The following is a 13,743-nucleotide window of genomic DNA, read 5'->3' as shown; positions in this document are numbered from 1 at the left end:
TAGGCTTGTTTGAGATGCGCCTCGCCTTGCCTGAAATGTAGGTGAGAGTAGGCGGCTGCAGTGAGGGGAGGAGTGAAATAAGCGCAGGCAAGACGGACAGTTCTGACCTCTCGAAGTGAGCAGATACCAACGAGATCAAAGACGGATATCGTGTTATTCTCACTTACATGCTGTGTTGCTAATAAACATGATATAATTTCAGTTCTGTTGCTTTTATATGAAAATAAATATGATGAACAAGACACTCAAAGTGCTTACTATTTAATTCCATACGAAAGGTGTGTTTATCATCCATTTTTACTTTAATACAAACATGTATTTTAGATTTTTATAGAAATATGACAACAATCACACATCTCACACAGAGATCGCACTGTCATTGTGTTTGGGAACATTCATGCATAATTTAAATACATAATCACATAAAATCAGAAAAAAAAAAAAAACATTTTAGACGAGAACGCAGCATCACGGTTGTCTGAACCAATGAGCATTAAGCTGTGTCGTCAGTCAGTCGTTTCCCATCATGCTTTTGATCAGCAGTCGGTGGAGAGCAACTTGCGCTCGACTGCACAGTCCGACACAGCCGCCTCGCCGTCACGAGAGTTTTTTGGCACACGTCAGCATGACATCAGAGCAAGTCGGACATAACTCGGACACTTTTCTAACCGGCATGCATCTCGCGGTGATCGGTTCTGCACAGATTTTGCTCATCTCAAACAAGCCTATTGTCAGTTCCAACTCTGATCAAACACACCTGTCTGTAATAGGCCCTTTTCACAGTGACGTCAGCTAACTTCCGCTTTCCCGCAAAGCAGTGTATCTGTACTTCCGTTATACCTTTACACCTGAGACTTCTCGGGAAAATTTAGGAAAAACTTGAAATATGAAAGGCGTTATTTAAGAGTTAAGACTATAATGTTAATGCACTTACAGTCGGGTTCTTTTGCGAACGTTTTTCTGCATCTGCTTTAGATGGGTGGCTTGCTTGTCGCAACTGCTTGCTTTCAGATTTGTATGACAACGATTATGTGTTCACTACTTGCTGTGACGATGCTGAGGGCTGTTAAATCACAGATGGTCATTTGGGCTTATGTTTAGGATGTCTAAAATTGTCACCACAGTTGTGCATTAAAAGGTAAGACCAGACATTTGGATTCAGGGGCTGTGTAATGTCTTATTGAAATACACACAAAAATGTATTGCTATTAACAAGGCCAAAAAAACAATACAACAAAATCTCACAAAGGCATAGAAGTTTTAATACAAAAAAGGGAGAAACACAAAAACCTGAAATTTGACATATCAATAACAATATCACTCAAAGCTTTTAAGAGTTCAAATGTTTTGAACCGAGGCAGTGGATGTAATCATTAGGCTATCTTCTTTGTTGGACTCCTTTTCCAAATCATCATAATCTGTTATTTAAAAAAATCATGTCAAATGTTTAATATTAAAAAAAGGAAAATTTTAAAGAATATTAAAATATAAATAAAGATGTTAATATAATGAGAACAAAAGGGTTACAATAACTTACCCAACAGGTTTCTCACATCTTCACTGACACTCATCACATCGTCATACTCCTCCTGAACTCCCTCTGATCAAGAATGACATAAAAACATCTCATATCAGTTTATAAAATACGTTCTCATTTGAAGGATTCATTTTCCCTTCAGTGACTTGATTACACAGAGCGAATGTCTGATACTCATGTAAACATGAAAAGGGCGATAAAAAATGTTCTGTGCATCTCACCTGTTACACCTTGAGAGCTCGGTCTATTAACGATGACATCATCATAATTCTCTGCGTCCACTACACATAAAAATATGAGTCAATTTAAATATAAGCCAAAATGCCCATTAAGGCAGTAATTTAAAATATTATCAGTAACGATCTTGATTTTAAAGGAATATTATTATTATTATTATTATTTTAACTGATAAAGTAAAACACCTTTTTTTAAATCAGAGTTCTGGCTGCTCGTCATGACATCATCATAGCTCTCAGGTGTGTCTTCTACAAATTCACACATTCATCACAAACACACATTCATTACATTCAGAACAAATCTGAAATATCTATCTTAAACATACTGTAATATTTTAATTTAAAAGTATATTATATGCTGTTGTAGAGTAAGAGAGGGACACCTGTCTCACGATCTGGTTTCAGTCCATCAGTGATGACGTCATCATAGTATCCCGGTGTGATTTCCTTCAGCATCTCTTCTGCATCAACACACAATATGTTTGGATACAAAAGCCAAAATATCTTCTTGCTGCAGGTCATGAGACTGAGAATGTATATTTGGTAATGAATCATGTGATCAATTAGAAAAGTCACTGACCTTTTAGGCCGCTGCCATTAGTGACATCATCATAATATGAAGTCTTGAACTCTTTTGCTAAAAAGGAGAGAAAACTGTTAATATATAATTGAGCAAGAGTATTTGAATAGTATTAAGTCATTGATCAAATGTGTAACAGAATGTATTTATTTATTTATCTAGATGCATTCTTTAAAAAGGATTTGAGTGTAATGTGGAGTGAATGTGTGCTTCATCTCTCTAACCTGAGAGAAGCTCATCAGCATCTTCATACCCAGAATGCAGTTCTTCAGAGATGAGACTCCCTGTTAAAGAAGAGCAGAGCAGTCAGAAACATGTTCATCATTACAAACAGACTGAATCCTCATTTCCTTTGAATCATAAAGGAGGCAACACAACACAAATATTAATTATTCACATTTAAAGTGTTAGTCCTTCTACCCCTCATACTGTCTGTTAAGGTTTATCTCTGCGTTAGTAAAGTGAAAGTGACGTGTGGCTAAGTATGGTGACCCATACTCGGAATTTGTGCTCTGCATTTAACCCATCTAAGTGCACACATACAGTAGTGAACACACACACACCATGAACACACACCCGGAGCAGTGGGCAGCCAATGCTGCGGCACTCGGGGAGCAGTTGGGGGTTCAGTGGCTTGCTCAAGGGTCTCACCTAGGTGTCTCACCTCAGTCGTGGTATTGAAAGTGGAGAAAGCGCTAGTTATTCACTCCCCCCACCAACAATTCCTGCCGGACCTGAGACTCAAACCCACTACCTTCGGGTTACAAGTCCGACTCTCTAACCATTAGGCCACGACTGCCCCAGAAAGCATCATAGGCAGAACTCCCTTTTTTGGGCCTATTAACAAACACACAAGTATCCTCACATGAACCCATTCCTCCTTATGACAATCTAAAAATACTCACAGGAAGAGATACTCACTGACACACACACACACACACACACACACATTACAATTATGTACTAATTACTATAGTACAGAACTGCACCTGTCTCATGATCTGGATTCAGTCCACCAGCTATGACATCATAGTATTCTAGTGGTGTTTCATTCACCCTCTCTTCAACATCAAAACAAAATAGTTTTAGAAATAAAATGTTATTGCTGTTGCCATGAGGCCATTACCATTTTAATCATGTAGTGAATGATATGACCAGTTTATAAGACAAGAATATACTGTAATCGAAAGGTTTCAGAGACAAACAAACGTGCACGCATGTGCACACACACACGTATAAACATGCACCTGCAGCTCTGTGGTTTTCTGTCAGGAATTCTGTGGTTTGAAGCAGGAGGTTTAACAGGACTAATAATAGATGAACATCATCTGTCTGACAGACTCTTATTAATGCTATTAAATGAGATTGATGGCTCATGTCTCACCCCTCTGAGTGAAGTGATTGTGTCTGTGCTGAATCTCCTCATAAACGGCCTCAGTCATCGTCCTGTGTCTCCTCTTAGAGAGAGCTGTGAGTGTAGACAGACAAACCTGCTGTCAGTTCACAACACATGACTGATCACACACTGAATAAGACACAATATGACAGTCTCTGGATCTCTCCTACCTCTCCTCATCACTCTGTTCTGCTGAATCAGTATAAGCAGTGGCACTAAGAGCAGTAAGAGCACAACTCCCAGTACAATCACAAGCACTGGGGGGACGGAGAGAGACGCTGCTGGGGGAGTTTGTGGAGGAGAGACTGATGTTGAGCGCACTGGAGGAGAAGCTGATGTTGTGGCAGGAGTAGAGGACACTGACACATCTGTCAAATCTGTCAAAACAGACAAACACATTCAAATTCATGATTGTCTTGAATACATAAAAAGATAATAAAATAAATACTACTCCAGTGTTTCCTGTGACCTTCTTTGTGGGAGCAGTCAGTGTGGTTTTTCAGGGAGAGAGGACAGTCCCACAGGTGAATCTCATTCCCTCTGCACTCCACTCTGTTCAGCCACACAACACCTTCACCAGCACCAAAGACTGAATTCCCATCAGCCCTCAGTGCTGCTCCACAACCCAGCTGCCTGCAGACCACCTGAGCATCGCTGATGTCCCACTGATCATCACAGACTGAGCCCCACACAGCGTTATGATACACCTCCAGCCTCCCAGAGCACCGGCCCTCCCCTCCACTCAGTCTGAGAGGAACATGATCTAAAACACACACATCAACCAGCACTGATCAGCAACATCCACAACAAAGTTTAAGTTGTGATAATAATAAATAAAATCAAAATAAACTTACTTGAACACTGTCTCTTGTATGGAGATGGTGAGGTAGAACATGTCAGAAGACTCTGAGGAGACTCACGTGTCTGATCCTCTGAGAATAAAACATGTTCAAATTTCATTTACCACTGAATAGAACAAAATAATTAAGACATTTAACATTAAGACAAAAATAATCATATTTAAACAAACAAAACATGACAATTTCAAACCATCTTAAATCAGTTAATATCATCTCACTTGAGCAGGTGATTTTGGCCACTTCATTATCACAGTCATTCTGTCCCCAGGGTGAAGATGGACACTGCCATAAAGTGGAGTCATGTCGTCGACAATTAAGTTTATCAAACCAATTATGAGACTTCAGTCCCTCTGAATAAATGGGTTCACTGCCAGATCTTCCACAGTTCAGCTCTTGACAGATCAGACTCACTGTGTCTCTGGCCATCTGGTTGTAACACACATTACCCCAGGATCCATTGTAGAAAACCTCCACATTCCCTTCACAGCCCTCAGTTAACCTGATCTCTTTAAACTCTAGATGGAAAAGGATGAGAATCAACCTCAACTCTCACGGAATGACAGTGTTTTAATTAGGGATTTGAATTATACAGGCTTCAATTATTCTGATTAATCCTAACGATTACAGTTCATTAATAGTTCCATTCATTTTTATATAAAAAACAACACTGAACAAACAAACAAAAATACTTAATTCATTAATATATAAAATACTAATACTGACCAAATGCAAAATGCATATCTTTAGCTGCACTTTGTCATATGAACATCCAGTCTGTAACTACACTGATTTAAATCTCAAAGTTAGCTGTAAGCTGTATGTCTGTGATTCACTACAAAGAACTGACTGATTAGAGTTTAGTTTGGGAATCGGGTTAGATTGGTCACGCTGCGTGTTTTGTGCTGTAGATTCAGTAGTGTTATGCTCCGGTGTGGACGAGTGAGTAGTTTAGAAAACTTTAAAAGTTTAAATAAAATAATTATTTACATTATTGTTTACCTGAGCACACGACTCCAACATCCTCCTTGTGTTGACAGTCATGTTTTCCCCAGCCTGGAGAAGAGCAGCTCCACAGGGACGTCTCATTCCCCTCACACTCCACCTCATCCAGCCATATGGGTCCAGAACCAGGACCAAACCAGGCTGGTACCTGCTGGTTACTGAGGGCCACTCCACACTGCAGCTGTCTGCACACCACATGGGCATCTTTAATATCCCAGGAGTCATCACACACTGTCCCCCATGAGCCGCTGTGAAAAACCTCCAGCCTCCCTGCACAGTCTCCCCCAGAACCCACCAGCCTGATGGACCCGCGACCTGATATTCAGAGAAAGAAAAACAGCGATTGTACATGCACATTTTTGATCACTAATAACTAAAGAATCTGCCCAGATGTTGATTTTCTCACCAAAGTTCTTTACTGACATCTGTTGTGTGGAGCTGCAGTTAAGAGTTTGTGAAGAGCTGCAGTTCCCCTGATGAGCTTTACTGCCTGGAGAGAGTATTTATTTGTCATTCAATATTTATCTAAAATATACTACATTTGTTCAAATGTGTAGTTTTATTCTGAAACCCATGACTTCAGTGTGGTGTGAATGTGCTCACCAGAGCAGATGACTCCAACATCTCGTCTATGAGAACATTCAGCTCGACTCCATGAAGAGATGGAACATTCTGAGAGTTTTGTTTCATTTCCGTCACAATCAAACACATCAGCCCAGATTTTAGCACTTCCCTCTCCAAACCAGACTGATCCCACAACAGAGACAGCAATCCCACAATTCAGCTGTCTACAGAGGACACTGGCAGCTCTCATATCCCAGCATGCATCACACACTGTGCCCCACTCTTTGAGGAACCGAAGCTCCACTCTTCCTGAACAAGAGTCTGAACTGTTTACCAGCCTGAGATCTGTGTAACCTGGACAAACAACTGACAGCTCTTTTAAACAGTATGAAACTAGAGTTAAGATAATTGAACAAAACAACAGCAGTGTATTACATATGTATGCAATTCATCTAAAGAGCTGCCAAATGTTAATACTCAACCAGAACAGATCACTCCCACATCATTGTCATGTGAACAGCTGTGCATCTGTGAAGATGATCGTGAACAGACGTGTATCTGAGATTCATTTCCTCTGCACTGAATCTCCTCTGACCAAACACTGTCTCCTTTGTCAAAAGCAGCTGCTCCCAGCACCTGTACAGGAGCCCCACAGTCCAGCTCTCTACACACAACCTCTGCATCCTGCTGGTCAAAGGCAGCGTCACACACTGTGCCCCATGTGTTCCCATAAATCACCTCCACTCTCCCAGAGCACAGGTGAAGCCCGTCCACAAGTCGAAGTCCTTTTTCTGAGTTGTTGAAATATAAGAACAGATTATTAATTAAACATCTCTACTCAGCTGGAGGACTAGAGAAAACTGGCATTAAATTTTGACATTTTTTATTTAATTAATTCACTTAATCTGCAATAATTTTATATGTTCACTTCACTTAGTTTTGTCATGGCCACGAGTTTATTGCGTAAACAAACCTGCGTGACCATAGAAACCTGGGATTATCAGAGATGGATTTATTAATATTTTATTTTGAATTAAGAAAATATTATATTAATTATTATAGAAATTATTACATTATTTAATTACTGTATTAACCACAGGCCTAGGCTATCGGACTGTAGCCTATGCGCGCAAGACAGCATTCGAATGAAGTTTATCATGAATAAATGTTACATAAAGTAATAAAGTACATAAAATAAAATAGGCCTACAAGAAAACATTTTTTTCCATCCCAGTCGTGTAAGTCCATTAACTGATCGTCTTTTCCCCTTAATATTTGTATATTATTATTATTATTATTATTATTATATTCGTTATGTATTTGATTTATTTTCCCTCCATTTCGATCTCTTTACGTTCTGAACAGTTTTGTAAATAATAGCCTACTGTAAATGCCTGACATACCAATAAAGCTTTGATTATGATATGACTGAGCCAACGGGAATTTGTAATGGAAGTGCAGTTTAAAGGTATATTTCGGCTAATTTCGGCTAATTAATAGACTGTAATTATACATTTTCGTTGATGAATTAATCATTCGCATAGTTTCATTTGTAAATGAAAAACAACACGTCACATACGATCATAAATACAATCATAAAGTCAAAACTTTATTGGTATAATTGTCAGGCGTTTACAGTAGACCAGGGTGCGAACTACGGGGGAGCTAGGGGGAGCTCGGCTCCCCTTAATAAGACATGGGCTCCCCTGAAAACGTGATTTGTGAAATTTTGGGGGGTCTCAAAAAATATTGACAATGTGTTATTTTGACGTGCAATTTCAGTTTTGTGTAATGTGATCATCGTGGATTATTATGTGTAAAATTAAACCTAATTAACTTCAATAAAGATAACTATACATGCTATTATTTTCATGAGCATCAAGGTGTGGGGGCGCTGCGGTGTAAATTCCACTCATGTTTAGTACATGTTAAGAGGTAATCAAAATCAACAAAAGAGCAATGATATGCAAGTGCTATAACAAGTCTCAGTTAGCTTAACGCAGTACATGTAGCAAGGTTTTTTTTTATTATTATATAATAAATAAAAAGAAAACAGATAGAATAGAAAAAGAATAGAGCAAGCTAATGTTAGAGGCCTTTTTGCTTTTGTTAATTGTATAATAAATAAAAAGAAAACAAATAGATAGGCTAGAATACAAAAATATTAGAGAAGCTGTTAGCTTTTTATATATATATATATTACAGTTATATAATAATAATAATAAAATACAAATATATTAAATAAAAAGACACGATCAGTTAATGGATTTACAAGACTGCGGGATGGAGAAAAATATTTTATCCATTTCTTATAATTCCAGGTTGCTATGGTCACGCGGGGTTGTTTACGCATTAAACTCGTAAACATAAGAATGTCGTTAATCTCGTGGCCGCGACAAAACCGAATATGTCCCCTCCCGCTCACCGTATGTAGATAATTTTATCTTCCATCCATCAATTTATAATCTTCATTAAATAAACAACGTAAATAAGATTGTCAGATCAGACTGTCTGAATATGCAAAAGACATGACATATTTAATAGTGATTCTCTTCGTCATAGTTTATTTTAAGATAGTAAGGAATTAGGATGAATATATTATTATGAACAAAACAATTAAACAGACTGCCTGTTTCATAAGATTGATAGTGATGTTTGTAAACACCAGCATAAGTATGTTGCTTGAGTGAGAATTATGAAAGAGAGTGATGAAATAACAGGCTGCAATTTCAGTTTTGTGTAATGTGATCATCGTGGATTATTATGTGTAAAATTAAACCTAATTAACTTCAATAAAGATAACTATACATGCTATTATTTTCATGAGCATCAAGGTGTGGGGGCGCTGCGGTGTAAATTCCACTCATGTTTAGTACATGTTAAGAGGCCTTTTTGCTTTTGTTAATTGTATAATAAATAAAAAGAAAACAAATAGATAGGCTAGAATACAAAAATATTAGAGAAGCTGTTAGCTTTTTTATATATATATATTACAGTTATATAATAATAATAATAATAATAAAATACAAATATATTAAATAAAAAGACACGATCAGTTAATGGATTTACAAGACTGCGGGATGGATAAAAATGTTTTATCAATCTTTGATAATCCCAGGTTGCTATGGTCACGCGGGGTTGTTTACGCATTAAACTCGTAAACATGTCCCTCCCGCTCACCGTAGATATGTAATTTTATTTTCCATCCATCAATTTATAATCTTCATTAAATAAACAACGTAAATAAGATTGTCAGATCAGACTGTCTGAATATGCAAAAGACATGACATATTTAATAGTGATTCTCTTCGTCATAGTTTATTTTAAGATAGTAAGGAATTAGGATGAATATATTATTATGAACAAAACAATTAAACAGACTGCCTGTTTCATAAGATTGATAGTGATGTTTGTAAACACCAGCATAAGTATGTTGCTTGAGTGAGAATTATGAAAGAGAGTGATGAAATAACAGGCTGAGGTTTGGAGCAGTTTACCTGAACAGATGACACCAGCATCTTCATTATGATTACAGCGCTGTGCATACTGGCTCTGTGACCTGCAGTCTTTCAGTGCAGTCTCTGATCCACTACAGTATACATAAGCCATTGAAATTGGTCCTGATCCTTGTCCAAAGTGAGCATCATATGTCGCTTTTACAGCCGTCCCACATTCCAGCTCTCTACACACCACTTCAGCATCAGCAATATCCCAGTAATAATGACACACTGTTCCCCACTGACCATCTTTATAAACCTCCACTCGACCAGCACAGGGATTATTACCATTCACCAACCTCACACTCACACTGTCTACACCTGAGAGAGAGAGAGACAATTAGTGAACATACAATATATGTTGTACATACCAAATATACTGTAATATGTAGTAAAGTGTAACATTACATGTAAATTATTTCAGCACATTTTAAAAATAGATTACCTCTTGACCCTCAGTATGTACCTACCAGAGCTGATGAGTTTTACCATATAACACAGAAACATCAGCATCAGACAGTTCTCCATCTTCTTTAGCTCGACACACGCTACTTCATCAACTCAGAACACATCACAAGTTTGTCCTCTGCTCCTCAAACACACTGAAGAAACTGGCTCCTGTCAGTCCCCTAAAGAGAGAGAGGGACTCACAGCTGCCAATGACACTCACTCTTACCTTATTAGACACAACAGAGGAAATCATCAAACACAATCAGTGACAAATCAGAAAGCAGCATTTTTATTTTCTCCATATATATCAATAAAGTGTCAGCGCTGATGAGCGGGACTCCTCCTCCAGCGTGAAGCGACACTTCACTGAGGACAGACTCGTGTCAGTCATAAGTCAGTGTGGAGATAAAGTCACAATAAACTTAAAGCAGATTGATACAGAAACACTGCAGCTTATATTCAGCATCAAACCTGAACCTGAACACAGCAGATACAAGCACTGATGACTGACTTCTGTAAGTCTGAACACTTCAAACACTTACACAAACTTACTAGAACCAATTTCTCATGACTAATTTGAATGAATTAATGGATTTTACTAATTTGTTCTTTTATTCTGACCAAGAAAACAATAAAAATATGATTACACCATAGTATAAACTATATTGTTGCTAAAGCTATTTTGATGAGTTTTTATTAAATTAAATATTATCTACTTTAATTGGGTTTACCTTTTTTGAATAAAATAACAGCAGTAATCTTGTGCGTTTAATACTGCGATGCTGCATTTGTCCAGAAGATGGCAGAAAAACACTTCTTATTGTAAAGAGGAGCAGCCAAGGGTCTTGCCCCTGTGTTGTTGCATGAGGAACTTCTCACTAGTGAAAGTATTACAGGACAGCCTCTATTATGTGAAATGCCAAAGTTGCCAAAATAATAAATAAATGAGTATATAAATATACTAAATAAATAAAATGTGAACAAATAAATGAGAATTTCTACGTATATTTCATTATGTATGTATAATTGTATTTTTTCAACATTTATTTTTCATTTATTTATTTATACATTTATTCATTTTCATATTTATGTATTATTTATATATTTATTTATGTCACATTTGAATAAATGTGAAAATATATAAATGTTGACAAATACATATAGCACTTCACGTTGTGGCCGCATCACCATCTTGAGTGTGTATTATTTTCGAATAATTCAATGGTCCGTCATCAATTATTACTTGTAGTCCATTACTGATTACTGATTACATGATGAAAACTGTAGTTAGTAGCGTAATTCATTTTAGGTAATGTATTCTGACTTCTTTTTAGATAACTTTTTTATCTAACTTGTTTTAAACTTACCATTAAACGTACCATATTGATATAAAAAAGCAAATAGAAAGAAAATATATTTTAAAAATTTTGATATCATCATCATAAAATGCATTAAAGATGACATTAATTCAGGGTTTCCTAAACTGGGCTTAATGCAAGAACTGCAGTGGGTTTGTGAGTTGATTAAAAAGCCAATAATTATTTAAATCATAAACATGTAAAATAAATTATTTGAACACTTGAACACTAAAAACAGAAATATGTTATTTGTTTTGTCCACAGCCAAAGTCTTTCAGATCAGACTTCTCAATTCAACAGTTAAGGTCCTTCTGGATATGATGACGACTGCTATAGTGTTTCACAGCTACACATCACCAGTATTTAATAACTTGCATTATTATTTGTGTCATACATGGTCTAATTGCTTGAGAGGCGCTTTTTTCACCCAAATTCAGAAGCACGGTTTGAAAATTGATTTACGTGACATTTACATGACCATTCTATATTGTGAGTATAGACAAAACTAAGTGTATGACACAAAGTAGGATTTTTAGAGAGGAAATTTTAAAAGAGAGAGAGAGAGAGCAAAAAGATGAATTATGGAGAATCAATAAATTATGATGGATTTACTGCCATTGTGTGAATAATATGTAATAATGTAATCCATAAAAAGTAACTGTAATCTGATTATGAGCATTTTTAAAATGCAATATACTCTAATTATGAGCACTTGATTTTTGGAATCTGATTACATTACTAGCCAGCTCTGGGAAACATTTACTGTGTGTACCATGGTACTGTATATACAATACATGCCATATAAAGTATTATCATCACTTTACTTTTTTGTAAATTGGCATACTTAATATTTACCTATCAGAAACGCTCACTCATACAGAATTCAAAAGTGTATTTTTTTCATGATCTGATTTTAAATGAGCTTTCATTTTATCAGGTTTTAAAAATAGTCTGCAAACCAACTTTTTTTTTCATCAGCACGAAAAAGAAAGAGCAAATAACATGACCTGGCCACATATTTGTTTGGAGACCAGAGAACCACAGATTAATAAAAATAATCAGAAACGTTGATTAAAACGGTTTACGTACACGACACAAAGGATGCTGTTCTCCTCAGAGGAGCACTCACTGACTCAGAAAGAGCCTCTGTTGGGTTGCATTCATATCTCAGGGCATTTTTGTCTTATTGGAGACATTAGAAGTGGTCTGGATAAATAATAACACTTTAAAAACTTTAATAGCTATTGGATTTAAGATAAAAGTTAAATAGTCTAATTATTCAGAATAATTGTATATTTAGCGTCAGAATCATTAATAGCTGCACTACATGATTCATCCACAAGATGGAAGTAATGCACATATAAATGTGTTGTTATGATTGATTGAATTATAGTAATAATAATTATTAGTAGTAGTAGTAGTAGTACTTTTCAGTACTTTTTTATGAAAACATCAGTTACATGACCCGAGAATTAGATTTGGGTTATTTGGTCATTTTTATTTTATTTTTTATAACTCAGCATCCTATTATTTTTTAATTAGTTTAAAAAAAGCTACAACAGTTTAAACCTGTAATATTTGCTTAATACATATGAAAACACAAACCAATACATTCTCACCTGTAAAAGATTATCCCATTTCTTCTGGAATTTAAATCCCTGCGGTTTCTACAACCAGAGGCTGTGCAATTGTGTGGCATCTTGGAAAACTGATTTTTGTCTGGAGCGGTCGAATGTGGCATCTACGTACATATCTGTCACAACGGAAACGTCCTGGGCCGCGTTTCTCGATAACGACGGATCTTAAGAGCTTCTCTACGTGCGGGATTACGATCTTTTGTAACGTTTTTACGTGTACTGAACATGAACACGTGAGTACGAGCTTTAAGTGCTACTTTAGAGTCGCTGTCCATTCATGGAGTGCTGAAGTATCAGTATACCTAGCTTGTTTAGGTAACGTTATAAACATTTGTAATTTACTTGATGGAAAAAGTTTGAAGTTATTTTTCTTTTGTCCCTTCAGATCATTTCTCCTCATGGTTCACCCCGGAACTCAGAGTAATGAAATCTAAGTGTAGGCGTCTTGAACGACTATAACCTCACCTTCATGCTCATGCTGCATGTGACTTATTCAGACTAGGTTTTGAAATATAAAGACTCACTCAACACTGCGCGCTCTACCTTTCCAGTGTTAATAACAAAGCAGTGTAAACCCAAGACTCTTTTCTCTGAGATTAACAAATTTCTCAAACCATAATCTTATA

At 36.6% G+C, this 13,743-nt stretch overlaps 1 protein-coding gene across 1 annotated transcript; it reads right to left on the bottom strand.

The window, feature by feature from the left end:
• Window positions 1-1,338: 1,338 nt before the first annotated feature.
• Window positions 1,339-10,217, bottom strand: LOC107690655 (scavenger receptor cysteine-rich type 1 protein M130-like). Its single transcript, XM_016489037.1, has 18 exons — window positions 10,143-10,217; window positions 9,673-9,987; window positions 6,658-6,966; window positions 6,215-6,529; window positions 6,018-6,101; window positions 5,609-5,926; window positions 4,828-5,124; window positions 4,604-4,681; window positions 4,198-4,512; window positions 3,920-4,126; window positions 3,738-3,821; window positions 2,578-2,637; window positions 2,354-2,410; window positions 2,157-2,234; window positions 1,960-2,022; window positions 1,759-1,818; window positions 1,538-1,600; window positions 1,339-1,418 (listed from the first exon to the last, which is right to left on the bottom strand). The coding sequence occupies exons 1-18, from the start codon at window positions 10,198-10,200 to the stop codon at window positions 1,339-1,341; spliced, it is 2,841 nt and encodes a 946-aa protein (XP_016344523.1). The 5' UTR covers window positions 10,201-10,217.
• Between the last annotated feature and the right edge of the window lie 3,526 nt (window positions 10,218-13,743).

This window comes from Sinocyclocheilus anshuiensis, unplaced genomic scaffold (assembly GCF_001515605.1).
Source record: "Sinocyclocheilus anshuiensis isolate Anshui unplaced genomic scaffold, SAMN03320099.WGS_v1.1 scaffold3302, whole genome shotgun sequence".
In the NCBI taxonomy this organism is placed as follows: domain Eukaryota; kingdom Metazoa; phylum Chordata; class Actinopteri; order Cypriniformes; family Cyprinidae; genus Sinocyclocheilus; species Sinocyclocheilus anshuiensis.
Note: the sequence above shows the minus strand (reverse complement) of the source record. Positions and strands in the feature narration are given on the sequence as shown.